Raw genomic sequence first — 16,604 nt, forward strand, 5'->3', positions numbered from 1 at the left:
GAGCGTGCTGCCCAGCTGAAACTGAGCACTGGGGAGGGGGTTCCAGCTGCTGGGGTTCTCTGGCTACTGCTCGGGGGGGATTTGCTCAACCTGTGGCCTGGTTTGAGGCCAGCTCTTTCACTTAATTGTTTTGTGACAGCTGAGCTGCTGGAGTAAGACACAGACGGTGTGTACGGCAGGGGGAAGGAGGCCTGGGACTGCTGCTGCCCTGCATGTGTGGGGCAGGAGTGTTGTGGGCTGAGGTGGGGCGGAAGGGAGAGCTCCTGTCCTTCACCTTGATCCAGGAGGGTTGTCCCTGAGCAAAGGTGGAAAAGGACACCCAAGATGTGGTGTAAAGGGTGATACAAATTGCTGCTCCCTAAGAAGCCTCCTGTTAGTGGAGCTGTGAAGGGGAAAGTGACAGGAGGCTGTTCCCTCCCTACCCCTGCCTCCCAGTCACCTTTTGGGACAGGTGGCTGTGGTTTTTCACTGAAGTACGGCGCCCCTGTCTGCAGGGAACGCTGAGGGGAGAAGGGGCCCCTTCACCCCCCCTTCCTGCTCACACTGCTGAAAGGTTGAACCTGATGATCCTTCTGGGTCCCTTCCAACGTGGCCTATTCCATCATTCTAAGGCTGCAAGCTGTCCTAAGGCAGCTGCCTCCAGCACCCTGCGCACCCTCTTCTTCATCAGGGAGGTACCCCCCCACACACACCTTCCTCCCGGAGGAAAAGCTGTTCCCTTTGTGGCCACAGAGCCCTTGGGAGCAGCGACCGCGGGGTGCCGGAGCTCCTGTGCCTCTCCCCCGGCCCTGCCGGCCCTGCTGAGCTGGGCACAAGGGGGACCTGGGGACACCTCCACCCCCCGGCCCACGCCAAGACAAGAGCCGGGGCACAGCGCCTTGGTATACATCATACATTTATTAGTGAATATCCCTCTCAAAATCAGCCACAACATTAAAAAAAATAATGATTGCACTACTTGGTCAAGCAGAACTAGCAACTTTCATTTTAAAAAAAGTACAAATCTGTTAAAAATTTCAATCAGTATAATACACATATATATAATACAACATACTAGTTATGTTAAATGCTACAAAACCAATATGATTCCAATGGAATGGAAAAAAAACAAACACTTTTAGAGCTTTAAGAACCTTTTTTTTTCTATATATTAGCCTTTTTTCAAATACATACATGGGAAAAATGAGGTAACTGTAAAATGTGCAAGTAACAGAGCAAAAAAAATTATATATATATATTTATATATATATATATATATATATAAAAACTTTCTAACACAGAACACACGTCCTAGCACCTTCCGGGGAGCCGCGGCGTGGCGCGGCGCTCCCGCTGGAGGGCCCGGGGACTGGTATAATAGAACAGTAAACAGTCCACTATCCCACCACAGGAAATCATTGGTAAACAGTGGTATCTACAGCGCAGTCAGCAATCACAAACACCCTAAATAATTGTTTTTTATTTTTTTTTTTAAGTATGGGTTTTTTTTTTTTGTCTTTTTTGTCTTTTTTTTAAATGATACTTTTTTTTAGCTGCTCATTGGAATAAATTCTGCAGCACACGAGCTGTGAGCTTTCGAGTCGCCGTCAAAGGACCGTAAGGCTTTCCTGGCTCCCTGGGCACCGCGAGGGCGGGAGGGGAGGTTGGGGTGGGTGGGGGGGAGTGGGGGCGTCTCCGGGGCGCGAGGCCGCCGCGCGGCACGGGGACTCCTTTGGTTATCTGTCACTGAGCGAGGGGCACGGGGAGGGGGCCGGGGTCCTGCCCAGGGGGCACCGAGCCCAGCGGTGCCAGCACCCGCGGCGTGGCGGAGCTGCTGGCGGAGCTCCCCCCCCCCACCCCGAACCCCGGGCCTCGACCCGGTGCCGTGAGGCGGCGGGGAGAGGCAGGCGGAGAGGGGAGCCCACCGGCAGCGCGCCCCCCCCCCAGCCAATCGGGAGCGGCCGTACCTCAGCGGCCCCGTGATTGACACGCCCCTCCGGACCAATGGCGTGGCGGCGCGGGGGGCTCCGTCCCGCCCGGCCACCTGCTGGGCGCGGTCCCTCTCCTCACACCTCGCCCCACCGCCGCCACCCCCCCCCCGGGGCCCAGCCCCGCCGCCGCCTGCCCCCCGCCCCGCGGGGAGCGGCCCCTTGCACACGCCGCCGCCACCCCCGGCCGCCGCCGCCGCCTCCCGCCTGGAAGGGGCGCAGGCCCCGCGGGGAACGGCCCTGAAAGCCTCACGGTCCTGCTGCGGCGTTGCGGACATGTGCAGTACAGTGCATGGCAGTTATCAGCTGAGCACAAAAACCCCTCTCCCCACCCCCCTCACCCCACAGCCGGCTAGACGTAGTAGCCAAGACCACGTTCCAAGCTGGTCAGACATGCATGCATATTTGTGAACATTTACATAGGGCTGGCGGCCGCGCACGGAGGCTCCCAGGCGTCGGCGACGCGGGGAGGGCGCTCCTCTCCTCCCCCCCCCCCACCTCCCGTCACCCCCCCCCCCTCCTCCTCGCTAATTAATCATGCAAAACGACTTCGGCCACGCCGCCCGCCGCCGCCGCCGCCCCGAACGGCCGGCACCCGCTCCCCCGGCCCCGGCGGGACGCGTCCCCGCGCACAGCGTCCCCGCGGCGAGGGGCCGGGGGCAGCGCTGAACGGGCGCCGCGGTCCCGAGGGGAAAACACGCCGCGAGGTCACGGATAAACCCCCCCCACCCCGCCGGCCCCGCGCTGCGCCGTCCAGCCAGCAGGACGGGGGCGCTCGGGGCTCATTCGGGTTACGACAGCGGGAACCCGGCGTGCGGGGCCAGGAGGCGAAATGGGGGGGCTGCCACACGGCCACGGGGCTCCCTGCTGGCCTTGGCTGCCTCGCCGGGCACCACGAGCCCCGGCCCCGGGAGGGAACGAACGGGGAGAGGGGCTGGGGCCGCGCCAGCACCATCCTCCCACCTGGGAAGGACACCGAGCAGCCGGCACCGCCCTCCTGGGCGCCCCGGGGGAAGCGGGGCGCAGGCGCCGGTGCCCCGGCGTCGCCCCGGGTTGCTGGTGTCCCGCCACGGCCGCACCGCGTCGGCCGGCTCCTCCGGCTGTCCCCCGGGGGGCCGCCGGCCCCCAACCCGCAGCGCTCCCTCCTCTCTCCTCCCCGCGTCCTCCGCGAGCAACGCCGAGGGGAGGAGCCGCGTGCCGCCGGGTCGAGCGGCCACGAAACCAAAAACGCAACGGAAAGGGAAAGGAAACGGAAGGGTGAAAAAAAAAATCTAAAAAAAAAAAAAAAGGGAAAGAAAAAAAGTTTTCTAGCAGAGTACAAAGACCTGGAAAGTGATGGAGCAACGACAGCGTCTTTGGAGTGCGGAGGACGCGGCCACGCGCCGCCCGCCACCGGCACTACACGATTCGGGGCCCCGGGAGCGCGGCGGGCAGGCGTCCGGCCGAGTCCGAGCCACGGCGGAGGAGGAGGGCTGGCCGGGAGCCCGGGCTGCTCAATGCTCACCACATCCGAGGAGAGGCTTTGGGGAGGGGGGGTAAGCGCACGGTCAGGCCCTGGCAGCGGGCAGCGGCCCCCGCCCCTGGCCCGACGTCCTCGTCCTCTAGCGAATTGTGCGGCACAGCGCCCGCCAGCCTCAGTCCACCTCCCGCTGCACCTCCGACGCGTCCGCCCGGCAGATGGGGCACGTGCGGTTCGCCTGCGAGAGCAAGGGGAGACAGGGGTGAGCAGGGGCCCCGCGGCACCCGAGGCGCCCGACGCCCTGCCGGGGGCTGGCGGCATCCGCAGCGCAGGGTGCTCTGCACCGCACGGCACCAAGGCCGCCCAGAGCACCCCGAAACCCCCCCGGGAGGTACCTTTAACCATTTGTCGACACACTTGGCGTGGAACTCGTGGTTGCAGGGCAGGACGCGGAGAAGCTGCCGGGCCTCGAAGTCGCTGAAGCACACGACGCACCTGGGGGAGGCAGGCAGCCGTCAGAGCCAGGCCCCGCTGCGGCCCCGCTCCCCCCCGGACCCCGACCCCCCCGCCCGGCCCCCCGGGCCCGCTCACAGGGTCTGCTCGGACTGGTGGCTCTCGGGGTTGAAGCGGTACGACGGGAGGTGCTCGATGTCTGCTTTGGTGAGTCCCCGCGGCTTGGCCTCCCCCAGCCGCTCGGCCAGGTTCAGTAACGCCTGCGGGGAGACACGCACGGCTCAGCCCCGGCGGAGCCACCCCGAGAACCCACGGCGGGGTCGCCCCGCGGGGCGGCAGAGCCGACGCACCTCGTAGTTCTCCATCTCCACGTCATCCACGTCCAGGTCCAGGCTGATCGTGGGCCCCACGGCCGTCGGCGACACGGGAAGCATGGAGCTGCGGGGGGAGGACGGGGCGGTCGGCGCGGGCGCCCTCCCAGTGCAGGGGGAGCGGGCTGCGAGCCCCAACCTCCACCCTGGTGTCCCGGGGGTGGGGGGCAGAGGCACCGAATCACCCCTGCCCCCCGCGTCCCACGTCCCCCCGGTACTCACAGGAAATAGGGCAGGAAGCCCGGGTAGTACGGGGGGGGCGGCGGAGGGGGCGGCGGGGGGGGCAGCGCCTGCTGCAGCCGGTACCGCTGGGTGTTCAGCCGCCGGGGCATCATGTGGGGATATGGCTGCGGGGAGACGGGGGGTGGGGGGCGCTCAGGGCCGTGCAGCACGGCCCCCCCCAACCCCGCCGCGTCCCCCCGGCCCCGCGCCGTGGCGAGGACTTACCACGCCGAAGGGCAGCTCTTGGTGCAGCGGGTCGTGGGGGAGGTAATGCAGCGGCACGGAGGGGGAGAGCGTGGGGGCGTGGTGGGACGGGGGGTACGTGAAGCCGGCGATGGGGTGCTGCTCCCCTCGCAGGTCCACGTCATTGTCTATCCTCTGCAGAGGCTGTGGGGGAAACGGTTAGGCTGGGGGGGGGGGGGGGGGAAGGGGTGGCCAAACTTCATCCGCCGGTGCTAGCGGGGCGTAGGCAGCCCGGGCATCCCGCCCAGCTCACACCCACGGGGGGTGCAGAGAGAGGGGACCCCACACCAGCTTGTCTCGGGGCCCCGTGCCACTGCGGCCACGCGGCGCAGACCCCCCAGCCCCCGCCCCGACTCACCATGCGCGGGTGCTGGGCTTGGAGAGGTACGAACTGCCCCAGGGGCGCCATGTGGGGCGGCTGGTGGGGGGGCACTGGCGGCGGGGGCGGGTGCAGGATGTAATGGTCGCTGGAGATGAGGGGGGGGAACGTCTGGTAGGAGACGGGGAGCTGTTGCATGGCGCATGCCTGGATCAGCTGCGGGGCGGGGAGAGAAACGTGGGTCAAACCCAGCGCGGGCACAAACGCCTGCCCCCTCCCCAGGGCCCCAAGCAGCCCCCGCGCCCCCGGCCCTTGCAATCCTCCGGGCTTGGGCACCCCCGGCCCAGGCTGTCCCCGGACGTCCCCGCCGGTGTCTCCGCACTCACCGGGGGCGGGAGGCAGCAGAGCGGGTAGTGCTGTCCGCTGAACATCACTGAGCATGCTGGGAGCTGCTGGGTGCTGCACCCAGGGATGTGCTGGCCGGCGTGGATGGGGAAGCCTTGCGTCGTGACGGTGGTGACCGTGTAGGAGAGAGGGACGGGTCCCTGGTGCACCTGGGGACGAGGCACCGAGGGCGCAGTCAGAGGGCACGGCCCCAGCTCGGCTGCCCCCGTCCCAGCAGGGCGGCAGCAGGGCGCTGAGCACCCGCTGCTGAGACACGAGCACGTCACCGTCCCACCAGCGCACCCGGAGCGGTGCTGAGCAGGGGCTGGGCTCCACGGGGGTTTTGAAGCCCGCTTTGCACCCAGCGGTCAGCCTGGCATGGGCTCCGACCCCGCACCACCCCCCTAGATGACGTGTGGCAGCAGTGACAACAGCCGTGCCAGGGGACTGCCCCCACCCCGAGGGACAGGGACCACCCTGGGCAGCCCCCAGGCCGGCAGGGCCCTGGGATTTACACGCTCCGAGAGCAGAGCACCGGCAGCCTCGGGGCTGCAACCGGCCGGAGGGGACCCAGGGACACGTCTCGGGACCCCCGTCCCCCTGGGCACCAGCCCAGGGCCCCCGACTAGGCACGAGGTCTCCCTCGGCAGGGCGGCGGCACCTACCTGGTCGTGCAGATCCACCATGAATGGGTTCTGGTGGGGCGGGTGAGCGGCCGGGTGCAGCATTCGTGGCGGTGTGCTGGGGAGAGCGTAGGCGCGGGGCTCATCTACAGGGATGTGCGGCTGCTGGGGGAAGGCAGGGTGCAGCTGGGTCTCATCCTGGCCCAGCAGGGTTGCCAGAGGGCGGTCGCGTCGTCCCCACTGACGTCTGGCAGGGGGGCTGCGGGGCCACGGCGGGAGAGAAACAGAGCAGGAGTGACCCCCGGGCCAGGGGGAGCGCGGCCCCTGCCCGGCTCCAGGGGGGGCACGGACGCTCAGGGCTGGGCTCCTCGTCCCGCTGCCCAGCTCCAGCTCCTCCGCTCGCCCCGTGCACGTGGTTCTCGTCCTCTGCGTGAAAGGGACCCCCCCGTGCCCCAACCGGCCGTGCCCACCAGACGCGCTCCCCCACCGTCAGCCGCCCCCCCCGAGCCCGCTGGGTGCCGGCGGCCGCCCTGGCGCACCCCCGGAGGCGGGCACGAGCGCCGCCCCGCGCCCCGTACCTTCGCCGGAGGTGGTCGGGGCTGCTGCAGGGTCCCCCCGAGAACCGGCGTTGGTTAAAGGGGGCAGAGGGAGGCCGCCTATTCACTGCCAGTTCCCATGGTCGCATTGGTGACGTCGGGAGGCGGATGGGCGCGCGCGCGGGACCTCAGGCTCCAGGGCAGGGCGAGACACCAGCACCTTGGATCCTGCGGGAAGGACAGCGGGTCACAGCCCCCGAACCCCCGGGGCGGCACGGGGCTGGAGCCCGGCCGCGAGCCCCAAATCCTCTCCCTGCTGTGGGAGAGGGGAGGGAGGAGAGGCGCGGAGCCGGCCCCGGGCAGCAGCCGTGCCCCGGGATGCGCCGGGGGGGGACCGCTGGGGCCGGACGCCCGCTGACCCTGCCTCTGCCCCTCCGTCCCCGCAACGCGAGACCCGGACACAGGGTGAGAGAAGCAAGCACGTGCTTTTGGCACGGAGCGAAGCAAGTGGCCGAGGCCCTCGCGGCTGCGGTGGGGTCGGGGGCTGCACTCTGGCTGAGGGCAGCCCGGGCTTTGCGGCGCATCCCTGGTGCAGCGGGGCTGCTCTAGGGGCTGCTGGGTCCCGCGGGCTCCTGCGCGCCCTACGCTGGGCTCAGGCCACCGAGCGCTGCCTGAGGCTCAGGCCGGGCACAGGGGCTGCCCGCTGAGGGGGAGCCGTGCTCGGGACGGGGCCGACAGCGCGCCGCGAGCAGGGTGTGCGCGGCTGGAGCGGGGAACCGCGGGTGCGAGGGCAGGCAGCCTTCCTCCGTGGCCCCGTGCCACTGGCACCTGCGCGGGGACGGGGCTCGCGGGGACACTGCGCCAAGGCCAGGCCCCGCCAGCACCCCGCCTGGCCGTGTCCCCACACCGGGGCCACGCAGCGCAGCCCCCGCAGCACAGCGCGGCCCCCGGCCCTACCGGAGCGCCGCGCGGAGAGGCTCCCCAGAGGTTCCCCAGGCTCCACGTGGCCCCGGTTCCCAGGGGACGAGGCGGCCGCCGGTCGCCCCTAGGTAGCCCAAGCAGCCTCCTGCTCGCCAGCCTCCCCCTGCCTGCGCCGGGCAGCGGGGAGCAGCCCCGGCCTTGACACCGTGCCCCCAAACCCAGCTCGCTGCAGGCTGCCTCCTCCTCCTCCTCCTCCTGCCCCCCGGTGCCCATGCGGGCCCACCCAGCCCCGCTCCACGGGACCGGGCACAAACTCCCCGCGTGGGCTCAGGCCTCAGCGAGGACAGCGGCACCCGGGGGGGGGGGGGGGGGCCGGGGGGGTCCCCTCCGGGTGCCAGCCCCGCACACGGCTCGGCCGCTCGGCTCGCCCCGTGCCACCCACCGGTGTGCCGGGTCCTGCCGTGCGTGGCCGTGGTTCCCCCGGTGTGTGCCCTCCCCCCACCCCCGCCACGGTGCCCAGGCCCTGGGTGACCCCCGGGCAGCCCGGGGGAGGCGACGGCAGCAGCAGCAGCCCCGGGCTCGGTGCCACCGGGCCCCCCCCGGTACAACCTCCCGGGACCCCCGGACACGGCGCGCGCCCCCCGGGCAGCAGGCACAAAGTTAGCGGCGTGCCAGCGGCTCCCGCCCGCTGCCATCTGCCGGGGGCAGCGCCGGTCCCCGGGGAGCTGCCGCGACCCCGCAGCCCCCCCGTTACCTCCCCCCTCCCCCAACCCCCTCCCGGTGCCCCGGGGGTCCCGGAGCGGCGGGGGGGGGGGGGGGGTTGAGCTCACAGCGCCGCGCCCACCCCCCCCCCCCACCCCCCGGGGGCCGCCTGACCCCGCGGGCCCGGCCGTGCCCGCAGCCCCCCCGGTGGGGGGTCGGGACCCGCGGTGTGTGGGGGCTGAGCCCCCCCCCGGTAACCGCCCGGTGCCCTCCCGGCGGCGCGGAGCTGTGGCTTTAAGAGCGGCCGCTGCGGGGCCATGTGCTCGGCGCCAAACAAAAGCAATAACAAAGGCGGCCGCCGGGCCCCGCCGCCGCCGCCCCGGGGCAGGTGCCCCCCCCCCCCACACCGGGCCCGGTACCGGGAAGGTACCGGGGGAAGGAGGAGAGGGGCGGCGGGGGGATGGAGGGGGGGATGGGGGGGGCGGCGCCCGCCCCGCTCCCGGTTGCCCCCCCCCGTCCCTTCCGGACCTACCTGCACCGCCGCTCCGGGAGCCGCTGCGGCGCCCCCGCCCCCTCCCGCCGCTCTTTGTTCGCCGACAACGGGGGCCCGGGCCTGGCCCGCCCCCCCCCTCCGGTTCCCCTCCCGGTCCTCCCCTCCCGTCCCGTCCCGTCCCTCCCCTGCCGTCCCCTCCCGCCTCCCTCCCGCCCCCCGCCGGGCCGGCCCCCTCCCCGCCGCCGCCGCCGTTTCCGGTGCCTCTTTTGTTGTGCGCGGCGGTGGCGGTGGCGGGGGGGGAGGCGGCGGCGGCGGGGGGCGCCTGCCCCTTTAAGAACCGGCGGCGGCACGCACCGGGCCGGGACGCGGCACGCGGAGGGCGCGGGGGCGCGCGCGCGGCTGGCGGGAGGGGAGGGGGGAGGGGGAGGGAGGGGGGAGCGGGCGGGAGGGGAGGGGAGGGGAGGGGGGGGGAGAGGGAGAGGGAGGCGCGCGCGCGCGCGCGGCCCACGTGACCAGGCGTGTCACGCTCCGCGGCCATCTTGGAGGCGCGGGGCCGGGCCGCCACGCGGGGCAGCGGCGGGCCCGCCCCGCCGGGGGAGGGGAGGGGGGGCGGTGTCCTAGCAACGGTATCCAAGGAGGGGGGGGCCCTTAGCAACGGGGCCCGGGCCTGGGCCGGCCCCGCGGGAGCCGCGGAACCGGGCCGCGGCCCTGCCCCCGGGGCACCGGGCTGCCCCCCGCCGCCTCCCCGCACACCCGGCAGCAGCGCAGCGCCCGCGGGAGGCCCCCAACGGCCCCACGAGCCCTGCTGGAGGCCGGGTGCCGCCCCCCCTCACACCCCGGTGACCAGGCCCGGTCAGCCGTGGCCGGGTGGGAGCGCGGCCAGCCCTGCTGTGATGCCCTGTGAGCAGCCCGCCCCCGGGAGCCGGGCTGTGGGGCGCTACCGAGCAAACGGGAGCTGATTAATTTGCAGCGTCACCCCCCCGTAAAGGAAACCTCGGGTGGGTGGCGATGGTTTAACGGCTCTGCAGGCTCAGCAGCACGGGAAGCACGCTCAGCCCCGTCCCGTCCCCACGGGCAGTTCGCCCGCCCTCACCTCCTCACCCCACACCCGGGCACACAAGCACGAGAGGAACCGCAGCGGCCTCACGGATCCCCCGGGGCACGGGGTGCCGCGGGGCGGAACTCCCTCCGCCACAGCTCCGACAGCCAGCTGCTTCCATCCCCCCGGCGGGGGGCACGGGGCAGCCCTGTGGCAAGGGTCAGGCCCCCGCGCTCAGACGGGCACCGCAGGAGGGGAGAGCCAAAGGGCGGAATCGTCAGCCCAGCCCCAACAGTCACCTCTCGAGGTCCGCCCCGCCACAACCTCTCTGCGCTTCCAGAGCCGGGGAGCAGAGGGAAGAGGAGGCACACGGCACCCTGCGCTCTGAACTTGCCCCCGTCTGCTGGCAGAGGCAGCGTCGCGCCTTCCCGAGGCCGCCGGGACACGGCGTGATGCCGGGCACAGCACAAGCAGCAAGGCACCGGCCGCGGGCAGAGGCCACAGGCCGGTATCTGCGGACACTCCCTCCCGCCGCGCTCCAGCAGCGCCAGCTCCCCTGTGGGCAGCAGCTATCGATGTCCTTGGGACGGCGGTGGGAGAAGCCATCGACAGAACGTGGCTCTGCGGTGAGGCGATGCCTGCGCTCCGTGCCCCAACAGGCCGGATGGTTCCTGCCGCAGGGCCCCGTGCCTGCCCAGCCAGCCCCTGCAGGGACGGGGCTCCAGGCGTCCAGCCCCCACCAGGACACGGCGTCTGGAAGCGGCTCGGCCCACAGCTGCCCTGCCGCCTTGGGGACAGAGCTGCGCACAGCGCCACCAACGCGCCACGTTGCCCCAGGGCTCCGCCACCACACGAAGGCCGCTGGTGACCACGGACCACCAGTGCGACAGCATCTCTGTGTGGGCACAAGGCTGGAGGAGCCCAAGGGACACCCCTCCAGTGCTACAGCAGGGCCAGCCGTGCTTCTGGGCCAGGACGAGGGGTCCCGGGTCCGTCCACCCGCTCTCCTCAGCTGATCTTGACCCTCGCCCCAGCCGCCGAGACCAGAGGAAGCTCCCCAGCTGCGGGGGCTGCACGTGCCCGGCTCCTGCCCCAAGGGGCTGCGCAGGACGAACTCGGCTGCCTCGCAGCCGGCGGGAGGCCCGTCCTCTCCCTCACCGGAGCCAGAGGTCGGCGGAATGGAAGCCAGCCCGAGCCCGGGCTCTTTACGGCACCATCTGCTGCTGCAGACGAGCCGCCTCCCTGGCCCCATATATAGGTCAGGTCTGCCACGGGATTAGCCGGGGGGGTTCCGGCGCTGTGAGCACGACTCCCGCTGGAGAGACGCTCTGCCCCATCCTCCCCCCAACACCCACCACGCCGACAGCTCGCATCCACGTTCTCCCCAGCCTCTCCCCCAGCTCCAGGGAGAGGAAAACGCCCCAGATCCTCCTCTCCCCTCCCCAGCGGCTGCAAAACAAGTGGGAAGAAACCGGCGCCACGGAGCCCCCGGCCTGCAGCGGGGCCCCGCAGGAGCATCCCCACCCTACAAACTGCCCCCCAACAAACCCCGGGGGACGCGGGACACCCCGACATCGGCAGGCGCGGCAGGGCGAGGTGCTTCTCGGCCGCGGAGCCGGGGGGAGAGGAGCTCCCTCCCCGCTCGCAGGCCCGGCGGAGCCGAGTGCTGGCAGTGGAGGCAAGGACGCCTCCGCCGCGATCGCGCGCCACCCACTCACGCCCCCGGGCTGACAGCGCTCCCGTCAAACGCCTCCAGCCACGCACACGTGGGGAGGCTGACATGAGGAGCGAGGAGAGCTGCACAGGCAGCGGAACCGATAGCGCCCGGCTTCCTGCCGATCTCTCCCACGTGGATTCTCTGATGTCTAATAGCGAGGCTGAGCTGCACTGCAGAGGGAGAGCGAGCAACGCCTTCCCCCCCACGGGGCAGGGGCGAGCCCGGACCTCAGAGACAGCCACCACGCTGCTGATCCTAACTGAGACCGCCCGGCACGTTTAAAGCAGAGAGAAGACTCCCAAATAAACAGCCTGCACGAGCCTTCATCTCCTCAGGACAGGGTAAAGGACCTGCAGGGCCATCTCCCCCTTTCCTCGTCTGCCCTGCGAACACCTGCACGGCCCGCACAGCACGGCCAGAGGCGGCGCAGCAGCTCGGGTCCCGCTGGTGCTCAGCAGCACCAGGCAACCTGAGGTGTCCTCTGCTCTGCTCCCGCAGCCTGGCCCAGCCCGCGGGGCGCTCCGGCACCACACGAGCAGCCAGAGAAGTGTCCTCGCAGTGCGGGGAGCCCTCAGCAGCCCCTGGAGGACAGGACCCCCCTCCCACAGATGCTGAGCACCCCGCTCACCTCTGTCCTTCCTGGCATGGTGCCGCAGCCCGGCCGCACACGGCTGGGAGGAGAGGAGCCCAGCGGCCACGTTCCCCCCCCAGCCCTCCCGCTGCTTCCTACCGCAGGCTTCAGCGCTCCGCTCCTCTGCGCGGTGGTTCCACCCAAACCCCCTTCCTAAAACGGGGACCCCATCTCCCCCCGAGTCCCGGGGAGCAGGGATGCAGCCCCCTCCTCCTCCCGAGTCCCCAGCTCGCCCGTCCCCCCTCCACAAGCACCCTGCCCAGCCCGGCCCGCTCTCTCCCCGCCTGCCAAGCGAGCGGCCGAGGGGCTGGCCTGCAGACACCCCCCCTGCTGCTCCGCCGGGCTCGGGCTGGCCCCTCTGCCTCCCTCCTGCCGCCGGGCACGGGCAGGGCCAGGAGCGGTTCCCTTATCGCCCAGCTAAAGGGAGCCTCTTGAGAGCGCTGGTGACAGCCAGGAAGTTGGGCCGGCTGCTTTGTTTTGCATTTTAAGAAGCCTGCAGGGCCCCCGACAACCCACAACGTTCGTTTTCGGAAAGGAGCTCAGAGGAACAGACAGTTTTCAGCAACTGTTTGCCCTCTTTCGTCCTTGATTGCAAACCTGCCGAGAGGTGGCTTGCAAGGTGCTCTGAGGCAGGCGCTGACCAGTGCCTTAAGCACGAAGGAAGCTTGCTGCCCTTCCTCCCTGGCACATCGCTCATGGACAACCCCACACCGCTGCCTGGGGACGGTTTTAAGAGGAAAAAAACCAAAAACTAACAAACCCCACCACCACCGTGGTTTCCAAGCAGGCAGCCCCCGTGCCCAAAGCGCGACTCTGCGGTGGCAGCAGAGCCGCCCGGGGCACAGGAGCTGGCTGACCTCTGCTACGGCTCTCGCCGGCAGATTTTTGTCGTTCACCACTTGCCCAAAGCGCGGGCACGGAGGGAAAAGCAACCGAGGCGCTCAGATCGAAAGGCAAACGCGGCCGGGGAGCCCCGGGCACCACAGGGGAAAGGCAGCCTGCTGGGGGGACGCAGGGCTCCTCCTGCCAGGCCGGGGCAGGGGGAAGGACCCCAGTCAGAGCCCCGGTTCTCCGGGGAATTGGGCGCTGAGGTGCCGCAGCCCGTGGTCACCGCGATGCAGGCTCCCCGAGAGGCAGCAGCTCCCCGCAGGCGGCACAGCGGGCCGGTCCCTGTCCCTGCATGCTGGAGCTGAGAACCTGCGCCCTGCTTTCCCGCAGAGCCAGGGGAAGCCCGGAGCTTCAGCGCGGCAGCTGCCGAGGCCAGGTCTGCAGGGACAGGGCCGCAGCTGAAGGACCGGACCCCGCAGGCGTAACGCCTGCCACGGGCGCTGCGTGCCGGGCACGGCGCTCTCCTCACCCTTGCCACACGCGCACGGCCAAGCAGGGACCTCCCAAAACACCCTGCCCCAGGAAACCTGCACTGCCCCCGGGCACGAGGGCGAAGGAAAGGAGAAACACCCTGGGCTGACGGCACGGCCCCACGCTGCTCCCCTCCGGAAGCGACCTTCAGGAGAGCTGCCCGGCACCCCAAACCTCCCCAGAAAGCCTCCTCGGGTGTTTCAGCAGCCCATGACAGCCTCACGCATCAAACAGGCGCCCCAGCGCTGTGCCTGCCTGCCCGAGCACCTCCTGGGGCGAGCAAAGCCCCGACCGACCGTCGCTCCGGCACACGGCAGGTGACAAACCACACTGCGCCAGCTCGCCCCGAGCAGGGGGCCAAGGGCCGGCGGGCGAACGCCACGCACGATGCCTCGGTTCGGAGCTGAAAGCCCCGCGGCACCAAAAACCTCCGCGCTCCTCCGCCGAGAGCTCAGCGGCGGCCACCCAGCCGTGCCCCGCGGCCAGGCTCACGTGACGGCCGAGTGGCTGCACACGGGAGGAGTGGCCGTAGTGACAGCCTGCCCGCTCCCGCCGGACGCACGGCTCAGCCCAGCAATTCCCCGCGCTCTGCAGCTCTCATTTACAAACCCCACACGCTCTGCACGGGTACGCGCAGGCTTCGGAGGGGGCTCGGTGCCCACGGCCCGGTGGAGACGCCGAGGGAGCAGCCAGCACGGGGCTCCCGGACCCCCCCCCCCCGTGCCCACCTGCACGAGGACGAGCCCACCCCAACCCCGGGGCAGGGTTGGGAGCCCCGCTTCGGGCCGGGAGCCCACCCTGGGACACCGCTGCTCCAGTGCCAGCCCCTCTGCGATCTCAGCGCGCTGCTCCCCACGGATGCCGGCACCCCGGGAAGCGGGGACGCCCGACAGGACACGCGGGACCCCGCCACATCCAGCCCTGCTCCAGGCGACTTGGTTTCATCCCGAGGCGCTGCCCCGGGGCTCAGGACCTGGCTGGCTGCACGCACCTGGAAGAAATGCCGTGAGCCAGGGCCCGGGCCCTAGCTGCTGGCTGTTACTTCGTTCCTCTAACAGCTCCATAAAGCAGGGATAATTAAATCTCACCTAAACTCTCTGCCATTTAAAATAAAAATCCATAGCCCCCATTTCATTAGCTGGCTCTCGGTTTTACAGCTTGATCAATTCCTCTCGCGGAGCCCCGGCCCCAGGCGGGCAGACACAAACGGCGAGCGGCTTCCCCCGGCGGATCCACGGGGCCTCGCCGAGCCTGCCCTCCCCTCTTTGTTCTGCGCTCCCAGCCGGGCGCCGCGCGGCGTGTCAGGTAGGGGCGGCGTGCTCCTCCGCTCGAGGGACCGCCACCGCCACGCGCTGCTCCACGACTCACAGCGAGAGCAGAGGCGGCGGCGATGCTCCCTCCGGAGTTGGGGCGGCCCGGCAGGGACCCCAAAAACGCGGCCCCAACCCTGAAGGCGCGGCAGGCCGGGCGGCGCGGCGGTACCGCCGCCCCTCTCGCTCCGAGGCGACGCGGGACGAGGCCTGGCTCTCGCAGAGAGAAGCAGCGGCTGCCCCGAGCTCCCCCGCACGAAGCGGAAGAGCGCGAGCGCCGGGACCCGAGCTCACCATTTCCTGCCCTTCCCGTCCCGCCTCGCTCCCCGTCGGGCTGCCCGGGCCAGCCGGGGCTCCGGATGGCTCCTGCCGCCCCTGCGAGCCTCTCCCCCGGCACGGCGGGGAGCTGCTGGCTCCCGGCAGCAGACGGAGGGAAGCGCCCAGCCAGCGGGGCGCCCGCGGGGCCGGGATCAGCACCTGCCTGACGCCCCGCATGCCGACACCCAAGCCGCTGGGGCGGACAACACCGTCCCCGCGGGGCAGGTCCCCGGGACACCGCTCGGAGCCCGGCGGGGCCGTGACCCCCGACACGGCACGGGTCGGGCAGGGGGGTCGCCCCGAGCTGCCCTGCCAGCTTCGAAGCGAGCACCCAAAGGTGCCAAAGCGAGGCGCCCGGCGGGCGCTGCGCGTTAGCGGTATTTTTAGCCGCCGCTGTGGAGCCAGCCTTACTACTGCCCGCGCAGCCTGCGCACTTACCCGCCCCGCGGGCAGCAGCCGGCTCCCCTCCGACAGCCGCCGCTCCTCGGGGGCTCCCCGGGACGGGACGGGACAGAACGGGACGGAGCCGGCCCCACGGCCCCGCGGGGTGCCCGGGATCGGAGGGGCGGCACCGGGCGGCGGGGAGCCGAGCCCAGCGCCGAGCTCCGTGCCGGGGCGGCCGTCCCGGGGCACGGCCGGGGCTGGGGCAGGGGGACACCAGCGGGGCGTGCTCGGGGACGGCGCCCGCCTTCCTTCCCGCACCACCGCGGCCCAGCCGCCGCGGGGGAACGCGAGCCCCGCAGCACGGTGCCGGCACCGGGCCGCGCACACGGGCCCGGCCCGGGCCCCGCAGCCCAGCACCTCCCGGCCGTGCCCCGCCGGTTCCCGCCCCCCCCCCAGCGCCGACTTCCCCCGGACTTTCCCCGCTCCCCTCCCCTCCCGGCCAGGCCCCCGCCGCCAGGCCGCAGCCACCGACCCGGCAGCCCCCGAGCGGCGCCCCCCGGCCCGCAGCCCGGTACCGGGCCCAGCCTCACCCCCCGGGGCCGGCAGGGCCGGGCACGGCCCCGGGGCTCCGCCGCCGCCCCCCCCGGTACCGGGGGCAGCCCGGGCGCCGCTCGCTCCTTCCCCCGGTGCCCCGGGGCCGCCCCCCCGGCCCCGGTCCCGCCCCGCGCCCCCCTCCCAGCCCCGGCCCCGCCGCCCCCGCCCCGCGCCCGCGCCCCGGGCCCAGCCCCGCACCTACCGGCGGCGCCGCCCCCGCCGCTCCGCGCCCGCCGGGGCCGTGCCGCGGCTCAGCCCGCTCGCATGGCGCGGGGCCGGGCCCGCCGGGCTCGGGGCCGCTCCCGGTGCCGGTGCCGCTCCCGGTGCCGCTCCCGCTCCGGCCTCGGCCGGCCTCAGCCCCGCCTCATGGCGCCCCCCGCGCCTGCCCCGCCGATGGCACCGGCCGCGCCGCGCCCCCCCCCCCCGCGGGCTGCGATGGGCGCGTCCAAGCCCCTCCTCCTACCGCCGTAATGCCGCCAATAGAGGCGCAGCCAGAACCGCTACCGTAATGCTCCGAGCGGCGGCGCACAAGGGTAAGGCAGCGGGACGGGGGTGGGAT

The 16,604-nt window shown here is 71.4% G+C and overlaps 1 protein-coding gene across 8 annotated transcripts; it reads right to left on the minus strand.

Annotated features, from left to right (window-relative positions):
- Positions 1-877: 877 nt before the first annotated feature.
- On the minus strand, positions 878-16,409 carry RNF44 (ring finger protein 44). 8 transcript variants are annotated; one of them, XM_083798496.1, is made up of 11 exons: positions 16,248-16,409; positions 6,620-6,805; positions 6,084-6,300; positions 5,421-5,588; positions 5,074-5,250; positions 4,698-4,859; positions 4,473-4,597; positions 4,230-4,317; positions 4,018-4,139; positions 3,822-3,921; positions 878-3,664 (listed from the first exon to the last, which is right to left on the minus strand). In XM_083798496.1, exons 2-11 carry the CDS (start codon positions 6,724-6,726, stop codon positions 3,602-3,604), a joined length of 1,329 nt encoding a protein of 442 aa, XP_083654622.1. In that variant the 5' UTR covers positions 6,727-6,805; positions 16,248-16,409; the 3' UTR covers positions 878-3,601. The 8 variants fall into 8 exon arrangements, with proteins under 8 accessions (XP_083654622.1, XP_083654625.1, XP_083654627.1 ...); XM_083798499.1 differs by lacking the exon at positions 16,248-16,409 and adding an exon at positions 15,506-15,872; XM_083798501.1 differs by lacking the exon at positions 16,248-16,409 and adding an exon at positions 14,808-14,945.
- Positions 16,410-16,604: the final 195 nt, after the last annotated feature.

This window comes from Anser anser, assembly GCF_964211835.1.
Source record: "Anser anser genome assembly, chromosome: 14".
Taxonomy (NCBI): Eukaryota; Metazoa; Chordata; class Aves; order Anseriformes; family Anatidae; genus Anser; species Anser anser.

Excerpts from the sequence above, each read along its gene's own strand:
- RNF44 (XM_083798496.1), bottom strand. The coding sequence starts at position 6,726 with ATGCGACCATGGGAACTGGCAGTGAATAGGCGGCCTCCCTCTGCCCCC. Across the intron at positions 5,589-6,083 it reads TGGTGGATCTGCACGACCAG|GTGCACCAGGGACCCGTCCC; the intron begins GTAGGTGCCGCC and ends CCTCGTCCCCAG. Across the intron at positions 4,140-4,229 it reads TGGAGATGGAGAACTACGAG|GCGTTACTGAACCTGGCCGA; the intron begins GTGCGTCGGCTC and ends GTCTCCCCGCAG.